The sequence below is a fragment of the Schistocerca gregaria genome, chromosome X, assembly GCF_023897955.1.
Source record: "Schistocerca gregaria isolate iqSchGreg1 chromosome X, iqSchGreg1.2, whole genome shotgun sequence".
NCBI classification, from domain to species: Eukaryota; Metazoa; Arthropoda; class Insecta; order Orthoptera; family Acrididae; genus Schistocerca; species Schistocerca gregaria.
Genome location: NC_064931.1, coordinates 489,900,484 through 489,913,269, shown reverse-complemented (window position 1 = coordinate 489,913,269; position 12,786 = coordinate 489,900,484). Strand labels below are relative to the sequence as shown.

Below are 12,786 nucleotides of genomic sequence, written 5' to 3'. Positions count from 1 at the left end.
AGAGAACAGAAATGTAATTATTTAATGAACAAAAACTATACTCCACATTATATTAAAGGGGGGGGGGGGGGGGCACATGCTAATGGCACCTCTTGTGGATGCATATGCTTCATATCAATAATCTGAAAGTATTGTATCTCTGTTAAGAAGACCACAAAAGGAGAAACACATACATTTTTTTTAAAAAAAATGATAGCTTTATCAAGAAGTTTAACTAACACAGTTGTATTTGGTACCAATACATTCAATCAAATGCTGAATGCTGCTTAGTGACAAATGGAATAGTGAATACTACTCTTGAGAAAGAACTCACATTCGCTATTCGTCTTCCACTCTTCATTTCATTCTTCATTCTTGCAAATGTGTGGTAGTATGATGCTACATAGGTTATGATGGATTTTTCATCTGGCCTTGCCTGGTCCACATCTAAGCAAAAGACAATGATAATGTGGTAAATCTTTGGAACACTCACAGTCTACAATAATTTAGTCTTAGTTCATTTTATGTCACCTTCAGCATCCAGCAGACGTGGAATACCAAGCTCTGTGTTGGCAACATCAAATGCATTGTTAAGGTTGTCTATGTGCTTGTGGGGCTGTAGAGCAGCATAATCAATCAAATCTGGTCTGTGAGCGTGAATCAGTGCATTGAAACCAAGCCCACTTCGCCATGAACCTGTAAGTTAAGAATACTGTATATTAGGTACTTATATATGTGTTTGGCAAGGCATCTGAAAAGAAATATTTGTTTACTGACCAGTGAAGTCTTGAATATTGACACCCGGGTAACCACTAGTCTTCCTTTGACACCAGAGGAGCAGTGCATCTTTTGCAGATTTCTTTTCACTGCTTTCATTTTCTTCATCCTGTCAAAGAAACAACAAAACAAAAATAGGTAATCAAATTCTAAAAAATGAAATGAGCATGTGGTATTCTTGGCTGGGAGGCCCCAACCAGGGAAGTTTGGCCGCCACATGCAAGTCTTATTTCAGTTGATGCCACATTGGGCGACTTGCATGCTGGTGATGAGGATGAAATCACGAGGAGGACAACACAACACCCAATCCACGAGCAGAGAAAATCTCCAACCTGGCCAGGAATGGAACCAGGGCCCGCTATATAAGAGGCAAGCATTTAACCAATCAGCTAATCAGGCGGACAGCAAATTCTAATAACTAAACTATGAAAAAAACCATTTGACTAGTATACAAGAACAGTTTTACAAGTATTCTATGCAAATGTGGTTTCAAGCTTAACTTCTGGCAAATAAAGAATAAATGCAACACATCTACTCTTCAGTCATTAACATTACCAGCTTAAATGTGGTTTCAAGCTTAACTTCTGGCAAATAAAGAATAAATGCAACACATCTAATCTTCAGTCATTAACATTACCAGCTTAAATGTGACTAATTACACATATAAGAAATATATTAAATCTAACATACCACATCTATTTCAATTTCTTGAATCTGGAAACGAAGAATAATTGTCCAGATCAGGCCAAGAATGAGTCTGGGATTTCCATCGACAATATCTTCTGCTCCAATACTTTCTAAACGAACCTAAAACAAAACAAAAAATTAAAAAGAGGAATGTTTTGAGTCTAGAAACTTCATACATAACAATTTTCCCTCCAGGTTGTGCCATATCCTGCACAGTTAGAACTGTTTATAACGAAATAATTCACGGATACTGTTTTAGACAAATAATAAGGGGTCACAGGAAGTTGTCATTTGGGTAACAAATGTCACTGAAATTGGCTTCAGTCTTTTTGTGGGCGAACTGTAAAATGCACACATCATCTCCTAATTCAAATGTTTTCATATTAAACTTATGATCAGGAAAGTGACGAAAACCTTCACGTACTATTAAATTAACATGTCACTTGTTTACTTCACCACAGAGTTACAAATTATTTACTTATTTAATAATAATTTGAATTTGTTAACTATTGGTACTGTTTAGAAATATAACCACGCCACATGTATCTTAAAATTAAACACTGAAACTGACAGAAATATCTAACTGCTTTTAAATCTAGCCTTCTGTGGATACTGTCATTATTGCTTTGTTCATTATCTATCTGGCATTAAAATGGTTACAACACTTTCACTATCTTTTTAGATTAATTATCTACAATATTTTTCCAACTATATACTTCTCTAATGCTAGTTACACCATTCCACCAGATTAGTTGTTGAATTGACTACACTTTTCTTATTTTATTTCTTTTTTTTTCAATCTTTTAAACTTCATCTTTAAATGACCTGGTGGAAGTGGGATACAACGGGGTTCGATTGTTTTGGGGGAGGAGACCAAACTGCGAGGTCATTGGTCTCATCGGATTAGGGAAGGATAGGGAAGGAAGTCGGCCGTGCCCTTTTCAAAGGAACCATCCCGGCATTTGCCTGAAGAGATTTAGAGAAATCACAGAAAACCTAAATCAGGATAACCGGATGCAGGATTGAACCGTCGTCCTCCTGAATGCAAGTCCAGTGGGCCACCCTGAGCTACAATGAACAGTAGTTCATACTTGAAAATAGTAGAACTCCCTCTACTATTGGGAGCATGTAAGATGATTATTATTTTACATAAAAGAAAACCTTAACAGTTATAACCATAGCCATTCAGTTCATAACCACAATACTCATCAATCATTAGAAAGAGAAATACCTACAACTCGATCTTTTTTTTTTTTTTTTTAAATAAAACTTTTCAACACATTACCTATGCAGGCACATGCTGACTCTCTTAAGGTCTTTAAAAATAAGGCCCAAAATTGTCTGAAATAAAAAAACTTTTTACACTCTTTTAAAGAATTTGAAATCTCTTCTAATGTAGACGTGATTTACTAAATAACTGGTAACACTGTTTGTACCTTCTTTCTATGCTTTTTTGTCCCCTCTGGTATCTTGTCTTCTGTGTATAATGAACATGCAAGTAACTAAATAACATTCAGCTTATATTTTACCATTAACAACACTGGGAAATTTTTGTGTATGCCATCTGTATCTTTATAATGTGAAATGTAGTAAGTAATTTAATAATTTCTTAATTATGGGGCTTGCAGCATATATTATGTCACAGTAGGAAATTACGCAGAGAACTGGAAGATAGTATGGTGTGTGATATTTTACTTTTGGATACAAGCTTATTTCAGCTTTACTGCCTTCATCAGTATGTCTGCAAATAATCACATACATTTATTTATAATTTACATAATATATAAATTATAGAGGTTTTTTTACATTTTTGATGTACTCATGTCCTGATGTTGTAGATGTACAAATATCAACTCTGAGTAAACCATTATTGCTGACTGTAGCTCTTGGATTTTTTTTTCAGTAACATTTTAAAATTGTTCGATAATTTGCTGTTGCGTGTATTAACACATTTTTTACTATCTGACAGTTGCTGTAATTAAAGTTTGACAGCTAGTTATTTACTCAAAGATATTTATACAAGATGTATGGGATAGAGTATCTCCACTGTAAGTAAGATTTCATGTCAAGCAGTTAATGTGGAACTGGATGTTAATTATAATCATGAAAATGATTAAAAAAAGTAAGTATAATGTCATTCATTATCCAGAAAGTAAACAGAATTGCCCATTACAGGATCATCAAAGAATGAATTGCCAACTTATCCTACCATTACGTAGAATAGTTACAGGATAAGTACAGTGAGGGGTTTACAGATGATCATGATGTCCTACAAGAATTACTGTCCTGTGGTTTTAGATCCCAAACAGTTTGCTCATTTCTACAATAAGAACATCCAGGGAATTCGTGGAGCAGAGACAGGACTAAAATGTAATGTACAGTTCAATCCTGTTTTCATACACACATGAGGAAGTTCATGGCATTAACCCTCTTAATTTCTGTGGCACAACCGCTGCGTAATTTGTAAACCTGATGCAAGCCTTACAACTTACTCATATTTGTTTTTTTGTACACAGTTTTTTGCACTGACTTGCGGAAGAGATATTTATGTACTTTTTATACATCTATATAACAGTGAGATGACAAAATGTTATGCGCAGGGCTCCTTCAACATTCCAGTTGCGTTCCTCAAAAGATTTTCAGTTTATTTCAGAACGTGGGAAAAAAAGGACAAGCGCGGCTCGTTTGGTTTGAAGGACACAGCAAGCGGGAAGCGTTGTTCTGCGGTCAAGGTCACATCTCCTGATCACTCCCAAACGCCCGCCCAAAACGGTACTGACGACAGCATGCAGGAGCCACGCTTTTCAGCTCGTGTTAGTCCTCATCAATTAGTTTTTGTTTATAGAGGGTAAGTCACGGCTGTTGTAAAATGCATCGATTACGTGCTTCGGAATACTGCGCATGCAGTTCATATGACTGTTTAAAAAATGGTTCAAATGGCTCTGAGCACTGTGCGACTTAACAGCTATGGTCATTAGTCCCCTAGAACTTAGAACTACTTAAATCTAACTATCCTAAGGACATCACACAACACCCAGTCATCACGAGGCAGAGAAAATCCCTGACCCCGCCGGGAATCGAACCCGGGAAGCGAGAACGCTACCGCACGACCACGAGCTGCGGACTATGACTGTTTAAACACACCATTAATGCGTAATGTAGTTTAACATGCAACTGCGTCATTGGAAAATTCGCGCAATGAATTATAGTTACTAAATACATTAATTTCTTCTTCAAAAAACATACTTTACGCAGTCGTCATTTTCTCATCAGATTTCCGACAGCGTACGATCATCAACGGCGTGAAAATCCGCTGTGACGTGTCAAGGCTCAGCCCTATTAACCGTCATCACTAGACATTAAAACTCTAAGCTAACATAGTAACCACTTTGCCATTAATGTGCTATCTGGGGTACAGTGATTTTTTTTCCTCGTAAGTACGTACGTATTGCCTAACAGAACGCGAAAACATTGTGGGCACGACATTCGAGTTTCTCTGTTATCGTACATGGGTACAGTTAGTATGTGCCCTTAATTACTTGCTCGGGTCATAGTTGTTGGAAAGTGTTTCTTCCATTGTCATGCCTAACAGAAATTATGATCTTAAGGCTCTCAGGATAGCTACGAATAATATGAACCGCAAATCCAATCCTCGCAGAGATCCACCAAAAGGCACATGGCAAAACGAATGTTTTCCTACGTGCAGAGGAAAAAATAATGTATAGTCGTGATAGCTGAGTTGCCTAAGCACTGGAACTTGGATTCGCGAGGCAGGCTGTAGCAGCGTTTGCAACTACGCTAGAGACTCAGCGAGGGTCTACTTTCAGTGACATTTTATCCACGTTGGTTGCGAAACCACAGTAGCTCTGGCGGAGCCCCGTTATTGCAAATGAGTTCACGCAAATTAATTTTTTTTAAACATACAAAAATAATTTTTTGGCCTGTGCCAGCTCGTAAACCATCTACCAATTTATTTATAGTGTTAGCTGTATTATGATTACCAACATTTATCGTCTTTTTGCCAGTTATAAATAACTAGTGATATCCTTGTGCCAGCTGTATTGTTGAGACCCATTAACCTGCTCTAACATTTCATTGGCCTTGGGTAACGTTTTTATTTCTATCATCATTTATGTTTGTGATTTTTTTAGTGTAAATGAAGCTCCAATAAAATTCTAACCCTGTGGCTAAACTTTTTTTCCGAATCCGTTGTTACCGTTAGATCACTCGCAGATTATAAACTGTGCACGTACGAGGAGTCTTCTTTCCAGCAGTTAATCTTGTCTAACAGATATGTTCACTTTGCTGCACATGTAATGCGGATATAATAGTTCATCTTAAAGGAGCAGTAAATGGCAGTAACTTCGTGAAAACGAACTTTTATTTATCAAATAGACGTAGTTCAACTATTTTCATTAAGACAGCATAGTAACAGAGCTTCGTACATCAAAAGAAATTCCTATGAGGCGTTTCGAGGAATGTCCCACTGAAGCTGCTCTTCGTCAGAAGTGTTCCAATCACCGAACTCAACCTTTGCATTGAATAAAACGTGCAGGATGTGGCGTCGGAACCGGATCTCCACCTTACGCGCAGGCAGTCCCTGCGAGCACGCGAACAAGAGCGACGCAAAGCTGCAGCTAGCTGCGACCTCTGTCGGTAGTCACAGCTCTAGCGTTAGTTCGGTCCGTCAGTAACGTGTCTTCGGTTAACTTCAATGAGAGAGAAGTGCTTGCGGAAGCTAGAGACGGAAGCGTGTGCCCCTCCGGCAAACGAGGTTAACCTGGTACATATACTTGTTAGAGCACATAACCAAGTGCGGGGTATGGATGCAAAATACAGGTTCTATAAATTGTACTCGCTGAACTCGTCACGTCTAGCTGACATTAAAGTCCAACCTGATGGCAATACCATAAGTTTTCTTCGTCAGGAGAGCAAGTAACTATCGAATGCATGACGGGAAACTACGTATTGTTTAATGAAGTCTCTGCGACTAGAATCACGTCAGCGTCAGCAAAGATATGGCGCACACCCTCTTTGTATTCACAACAATGTAAAATATTGTTGCGTATACTTCCCTGTAGTCTGTCCGTACCAAGTATCTGCTTCTTCGTATTGCTGAATACGTATCCTATGCATCTGTTCAAATTATTAACGTGCAGTCCAATTTTCACAAAATTTTCGGTGACGTAACTATAATAGATATCCTGCATACATAACTCGCAATTCCCCAGAGTGCGCACTTGATAACGAGAGACCACAGAGATAGATTTATGATTTGAAATCGCGATGAAAACACAGTATGTGCACGGCGTAAAATGTTTCTCAACAAGTATTTGATCGTGGTATACATCAATCTATAGTTAGGGGGAGGGGGAAGGGGGGGGGAGAGAGAGAGAGAGAGAGAGAGAGAGAGAGAGAGAGAGAGAGAGAGAGAGAGAGAGAGAGAGAGAGAGGGGGGGGGGAGGGGAGGGGGGGGAGAGGGAGAGGGATATATGTGCTGGGATCTTATGTACGGCGTTAACTCACCTTCGTGTGCAGGAAGGCGAGAGATTTGTTGACGTTCTCCACTTTGTGCACGCGCATTTTGCCGTTGTTGGGTTTGCCGAGCTTCTCACCGGAGATTATTTCCAGCAACTTCAGCAGCTTCTTCCCATCCGCCAAATCGGTAAATAGATCGTCCACTTCCATTCTTGCCTGTCAAAAAATAAACACAATCACACATCTGCTATTATAAAAAATAAAATATAAGGTCACGTGCGTTTACAAGTGAGACACAAATGGTTGCTACGAATTAAGGTACTAGGAAATCACAAATAAAATTTTACGTTTGGTGGAGGTATTCTTCCAACGTAAAGCCGTAGATAATCCAGAAATCTCTAAGTATGCTGAGTCATCTATGTAAAATTTGAGTCCCTGATTGCGAATCGATTATCAGTAACAGCTGAATCTCTCCTCATTTCACAACAGGCTGACTTTAAACCTGGCAAAATTTTTCCATCTCTAAACTCTCAACTTAATAAAGTAAACTGAGGGTTGTTTACAAGAACATACCACAGGAACAGTTTTTGTGTAGTTAGCTACAGTGTATCATACAGCCCTCTTGATAGAATTATAGAAAACGACAGTATTCCTGATACCAAAACTTCAAGAGGCTAGTTTGAAAAGCGTGTCTGAACTGACGCTACCTGAAGGCCAGTGTTCCCCCCTTTTTTTTTTTTTTTTTTTTTTTTTAAGCAGCTGATGTCTCTAAACGGTAGCATTAACCTGTAATAGCCGCAAATATTTTGTTGATTCTGAAGAGCAGCGCAGAATATGACTACATCAAAACACTGTGTTGCAACTTCCTAGCAGATTAAATCTACAATCCAGACCGAGACTCGAACCCGAAACCTTGCCATCTGCGGCAAGGCTCTTCCAGACTGAATTATCCGGGCACGACTCACGATCTCCCTCATAGCTTCACTTCTGATAATACCTCTACCTCTCTCCTCCTTTTAAATCATAACCCAAGTCCTTCTGCAAAGTTTCGGAACTAGTACTACCGGCAGAAAGGATATGGAGAGGAACAATTTATTCACAGCTTAACCCTGTGTGTCAACATAAAAAATTAATTTTAAAATTTTTTGCAAAATTTATCTTTATTACCCTAATGAGCAACGAACAGAAGGTGAAATTGATAAAAAGTCGACAATCAGTTGTTTTAAATTTGTGATTTCACCTAGAATCACGGACAAAGTTTTCAACCACCCATCATTTCATGAGATATATTTGAAAGCCATTTCGCATTTTTCTTTGACACAGTCCCACAGCTCGAAACTGCTGTGAACTCATAATGCCTAAACAAATTCTAATCCTAAAGAACAAGCAAAAATGGACCTAAAATTTAATAAATTTAGATCAAAAGTACACACAGTTCCAGTGGTTTCATTTCGAAAGCACTAATAACAGCAGTCCTACGCACCCAAATTTACATTACAATAACTTTACACATACATGTTTTAACGATCATTAAATTTTTTTTAAAAAAAATCCCATGTCACAATCTCCTACAAACACGTAGCATCATCTGCGCGCCGACTGTTGCACTGGACGCTATGAGTGGTTGCTTCAGTTCACTACATACGTAGAAGTACTTCATTGTACCACTATATGCATCTCTCTCGCAGTATCATCGGTGGTACTTAAAAATAATTAATATAATGGTAGTTTCAGGCGGAAACCACCAGTATTCAAAAAGTTAAGGAATTGTTTCCACAATGAATCTCACTCTGCAGCGGAGTGCACGCTGTTTTGAAACTTCCTAGCAGATAAAAACCGTGTGTCAATGCGGGACTCTAACCTAGAACCTGCCTTTCGTGGACGCACGACACACCACTCGCCCCCACAATTTCACTTCTGCCAGTACCTCTTACCTACTTTCAAACTTCACAAGCGAGGTTACGGGTATTCTTACGGAAGTGTTGGGACGTAGCGCCATACATCACTCAAACAGAAATCTTGCGATACATAATAGCCGCCGCGTGACCACTACGGTCGCAGGTTCGAATCCTGCCTCGGGCATGGATGTGTGTGATGTCCTTAGGTTAGTTAGGTTTAAGTAGTTCTAAGTTCTAGGGGACTGATGACCTAAGAAGTTAAGTCCCATAGTGCTCAGAGCTATTTGAACCATAATAGCCGCGCCGACACGGTGTCAACGCGGGTAGCTTGACAGAAGGTAGGCCTACCATAACGAAGTTCAAGAAAAGCGCTCCATGTAACATGACAATATGATGTGGCCTATCTACCAAGACTGTAATGGCGCAGCTTGCTTTTTGTCAGTCGGCCAGTTCACCACTCATGACAGCAACTGATTATCTACCGATGCTGACTTTTATACCAGCGCACTGCACTGTTGAATGTCGTTTATTTTCAGGTGAGGTAACAAGCAAAATATCAAATTTACAGTTCGTAGCACGTCAAGTATCTCAGTTTTCTATGAGAACATGAGCCAAGAACGTCAATTTAAAACATATAAATGTCAAGACCACTAGACGCATGGAAACGAGAGTTTGTTTATGCTTTGCGAAACTGCCGCTTGACTCAGGGCGTGAAAGCGAAGACGTAAAGTGCCTGCCCGAAAATTTGGTTGAGAGCACCTCGATGATGTTAATGAGTTCCCAGCAATATCCTGTCCTTGTTTATGGGAAGCCATGACAAAGTTATGGACTTCACTGTGTATGCACGCATTATTATTCTGTTGCACATAGAAATGTCAGATTTCAGGAAGATGTAAAATACATGTTCTGAAACCCTATAACATATGAGTTTGTTAGCCTGATATCTGACAGTATACACACAGAGAACACGTGTTAATCACACCTAACTCCTTTCCTTCACGAGTTTCAGCTGAACCACGGAGCAACAGAAACAATTAACAACTTCAACAGTGTTTTGGATCTGACACAGTAAACGAATGAACCCTATAGCTGTGTAATGGTGTACAGGTGTTTTACATAAAATTATAAACTGATTAACAATGTTAAGTCCTGCGGCCATGAGTGAAATTGAGCCCGAACAAGAAGAGATCTAAACGGGTCATCATCATGAAGCCCCATACGCAAGTAGCACGGCTCAAAGTTATACATGTCCCACAAAGAGAGAGACTAACATTATTGAGTGTGTAACCAACTGCTGACACCGCAAAAACCCAGTTTTGCGTCTTTCATCGACGAAAGAGATACGCATACAGAGCGATCCAAGTTACATTTAAAGGAGCAATGTACATACTCAAACAACTTGGGTATTATCCTGGGCAAGGCTCTGACACATATGCCGCATTGTGCCGACACCAGGAAAGCCAGTGACATTAATAGTTGTCGGCTCAAACTCGGATGCCTAACTACAAGTGGTAAAAGCAACAGGTTTGGCAATTTGCTACTCTTGCTATGAATAAGCATTTCGCAGATGGTACAAATCCGCTAACGCTAACCAAGTTTACGTCACACACGACAATACATACAGAGTCATCACCAGCTGCCTCAAACTTCCTCCCACATAGTATTTACCACCTGGCTGGAATAGCTCCATCGACAATTCCACAGGAGACAACTACCCACCAACAGAGAGCGAAACAGTCCACTTGTGAACAACACCCACTATGCGGCTACCCTAAGGCTAAAACAAAGAAACAGCTTCCGCAAAGTAACCGTGGACTACGAACATCAAACTCAGTGGAATGGCGTCAACTTCAAAATGATCATTACTGGCTGGAACTATCAGAGTAACTAGCGGCTGCCATCTCAAAGCCGATGAAGTCTGGAAATCCTTCAACATACCGCGAACAGGAATATAAAGTTCAAAGCAGAGCTCCTAAATCTGGGATATCCAGTACCACCTAACTTCCACAACTGTGACATCCAGGCAGCCTAACACATGTGTTCCTGCCCTGATTGCTCCAGTCAAGTGCAGCATTGAGCACCTCTTGACCAACAATTCATAATGCAATAGACGTAGCCTGCTTCTGGCCTAAAAAGCTATATCACTTGTAAAAATTGCAACAACTTGAGGGAATAAATTCAATTCAGGGCGATTAGAACACTGTTCCGACATTTAATCATTAAGACTGCAGAGAGATAGCAAGATAGAAGACATGTCGGCTCAAAAGCAGGTCGTGTTACTTACAAAAAGCTCACAAAGGGAAGAACCGTCAAACGAAGTCATAATACGAAAGCAAATGCCAGTAATTCTCATCGACGTCAAACAGCGCAACATTAGCGTTCAGATGACGTGCACCAGTTAGTGCTGGTGATAGCTATAACCTCATTCATATTTTCGACTTTAAGCTACCCTAATTCAGACAACCAGGCATTACAATAAATACGTGCTATCGACTTCGCTTTATTCATGAAATCGGCTTGTGATTACCAACGATGCAAAATGATCGGACTCTAGAAAAAGATCTTGTCACACTGTGACATTTTGGTTGGTGCAGTGTCAATGCCACTAAAACAGTTGGAAGAGGGTAATATGCAACAATGAGTGAGTACTGGACCGTACAGTAAGGCCACAGCAGCCAGTAAGTAACCACCATCTTGCGCGCATCACCGTGTGGGATAGTACAGAGCGTCCGGCCCCAGTGGAGGCTCTAAGTGCACACCTGTTGGCGTCTACGGGTCCACGCTGTCTGCTGAGTTCGTTTTTGTGACATATGCGCCATGGGGTCGATTTCCAGTGTCCGGAAACAACAAGCGGCTCAGACTACAATGGGCATTTGAACGTCGAAACTGGCACAAGGTACTGAGTGACACTTTCTAACAAGTCCCGCAGTGATGGCACCATCTACTACCGCGACGACCGCAATCTTGCAGGCAGCATGTTTTTAGCCGTGTAACTGAGAATCTCAAATATAGCAGTTTGGAGTGCTCACGTGTAAAACATGTAAACAATATTTATTAATCACTATCTGAATACAAATCGATGCATCAAGGTGGTTTAAGAGCTCGAGATACCAGCCCACGTTCAGGCAACTCTACATGCCCTGTTTCTACTATAGAACACTGCCCAGCTACATGAGGCGCAAGCTTTTATAAGGACACAACGTGCCTCGCTGATTTACATGCGTGCACGTTCTCCTGACTTATCTGCGACATAACTGGCGGCCGGCCGGACTGGCCGAGCGGATCTAGGCGCTACAGTCTGGAACCGCGCGACCGCTATGGTCGCAGGTTCGAATCCTGCCTCGGGCATGGATGTGTGTGATGTCCTTAGGTTAGTTAGGTTTAAGTAGTTCTAAGTTCTAGGGGACTGATGACCTCAGAAGTTAAGTCCCATAGTGCTCGGAGCCATTTGAACCATTTTGAACATAACTGGTCGGCAACTTGTTCGTCACCATTCCCAATGACCACTGTTAATGTTCTGTTAACTCCTGTACAAACAGGGTGGAAATGGGTTCCTCAGGAGCATATCCTACTATGATTCTATGTCGCAGCGTTTAGGCGCTATGGCTGCAGCACGTAGAGTGTTCACCACATATTGCATTTTTGAAATCAAAGATCACGTACCATAATGCCAGTCATTTCTACATTGGCGTGTACCTAATCTCTGATTTGAAATTCATTTAAATCATATATTCTCCTTGATATAATTTTCAAGAACCTTAATATTCTCAATGAAAGATTTCTGTGCCGCGTACTTTACAGCAGTAGTGCATTTCTGTAATTGAGGTGTATCATTTATACCGATGGGCCAAAACATTATGACCACTGACCACAGCGCGTCACGTGATGCGGTAAGCAAAATACGAGGGTCGTTCAATAAGCAATACAACACTTTTTTTCTGAAAGCAGGTTGATTTTATTCAGGATC

At 40.3% G+C, this 12,786-nt stretch overlaps 1 protein-coding gene across 8 annotated transcripts in view; it reads right to left on the bottom strand.

The window, feature by feature from the left end:
* Positions 1–12,786, bottom strand: part of LOC126299183 (spectrin beta chain, non-erythrocytic 1) — a 440,083-nt gene that overhangs the window by 209,254 nt on the left and 218,043 nt on the right. For all 8 annotated transcript variants that reach the window (XM_049990953.1, XM_049990949.1, XM_049990952.1 and 5 more), the window contains exons 3-7: positions 6,970–7,137; positions 1,447–1,563; positions 757–865; positions 511–675; positions 314–426 (exon numbers count right to left, since the gene is read on the bottom strand). In XM_049990953.1, coding sequence (XP_049846910.1) covers positions 314–426; positions 511–675; positions 757–865; positions 1,447–1,563; positions 6,970–7,137 — 672 coding nt within the window. The remainder of the gene's footprint in view (positions 1–313; positions 427–510; positions 676–756; positions 866–1,446; positions 1,564–6,969; positions 7,138–12,786) is intronic.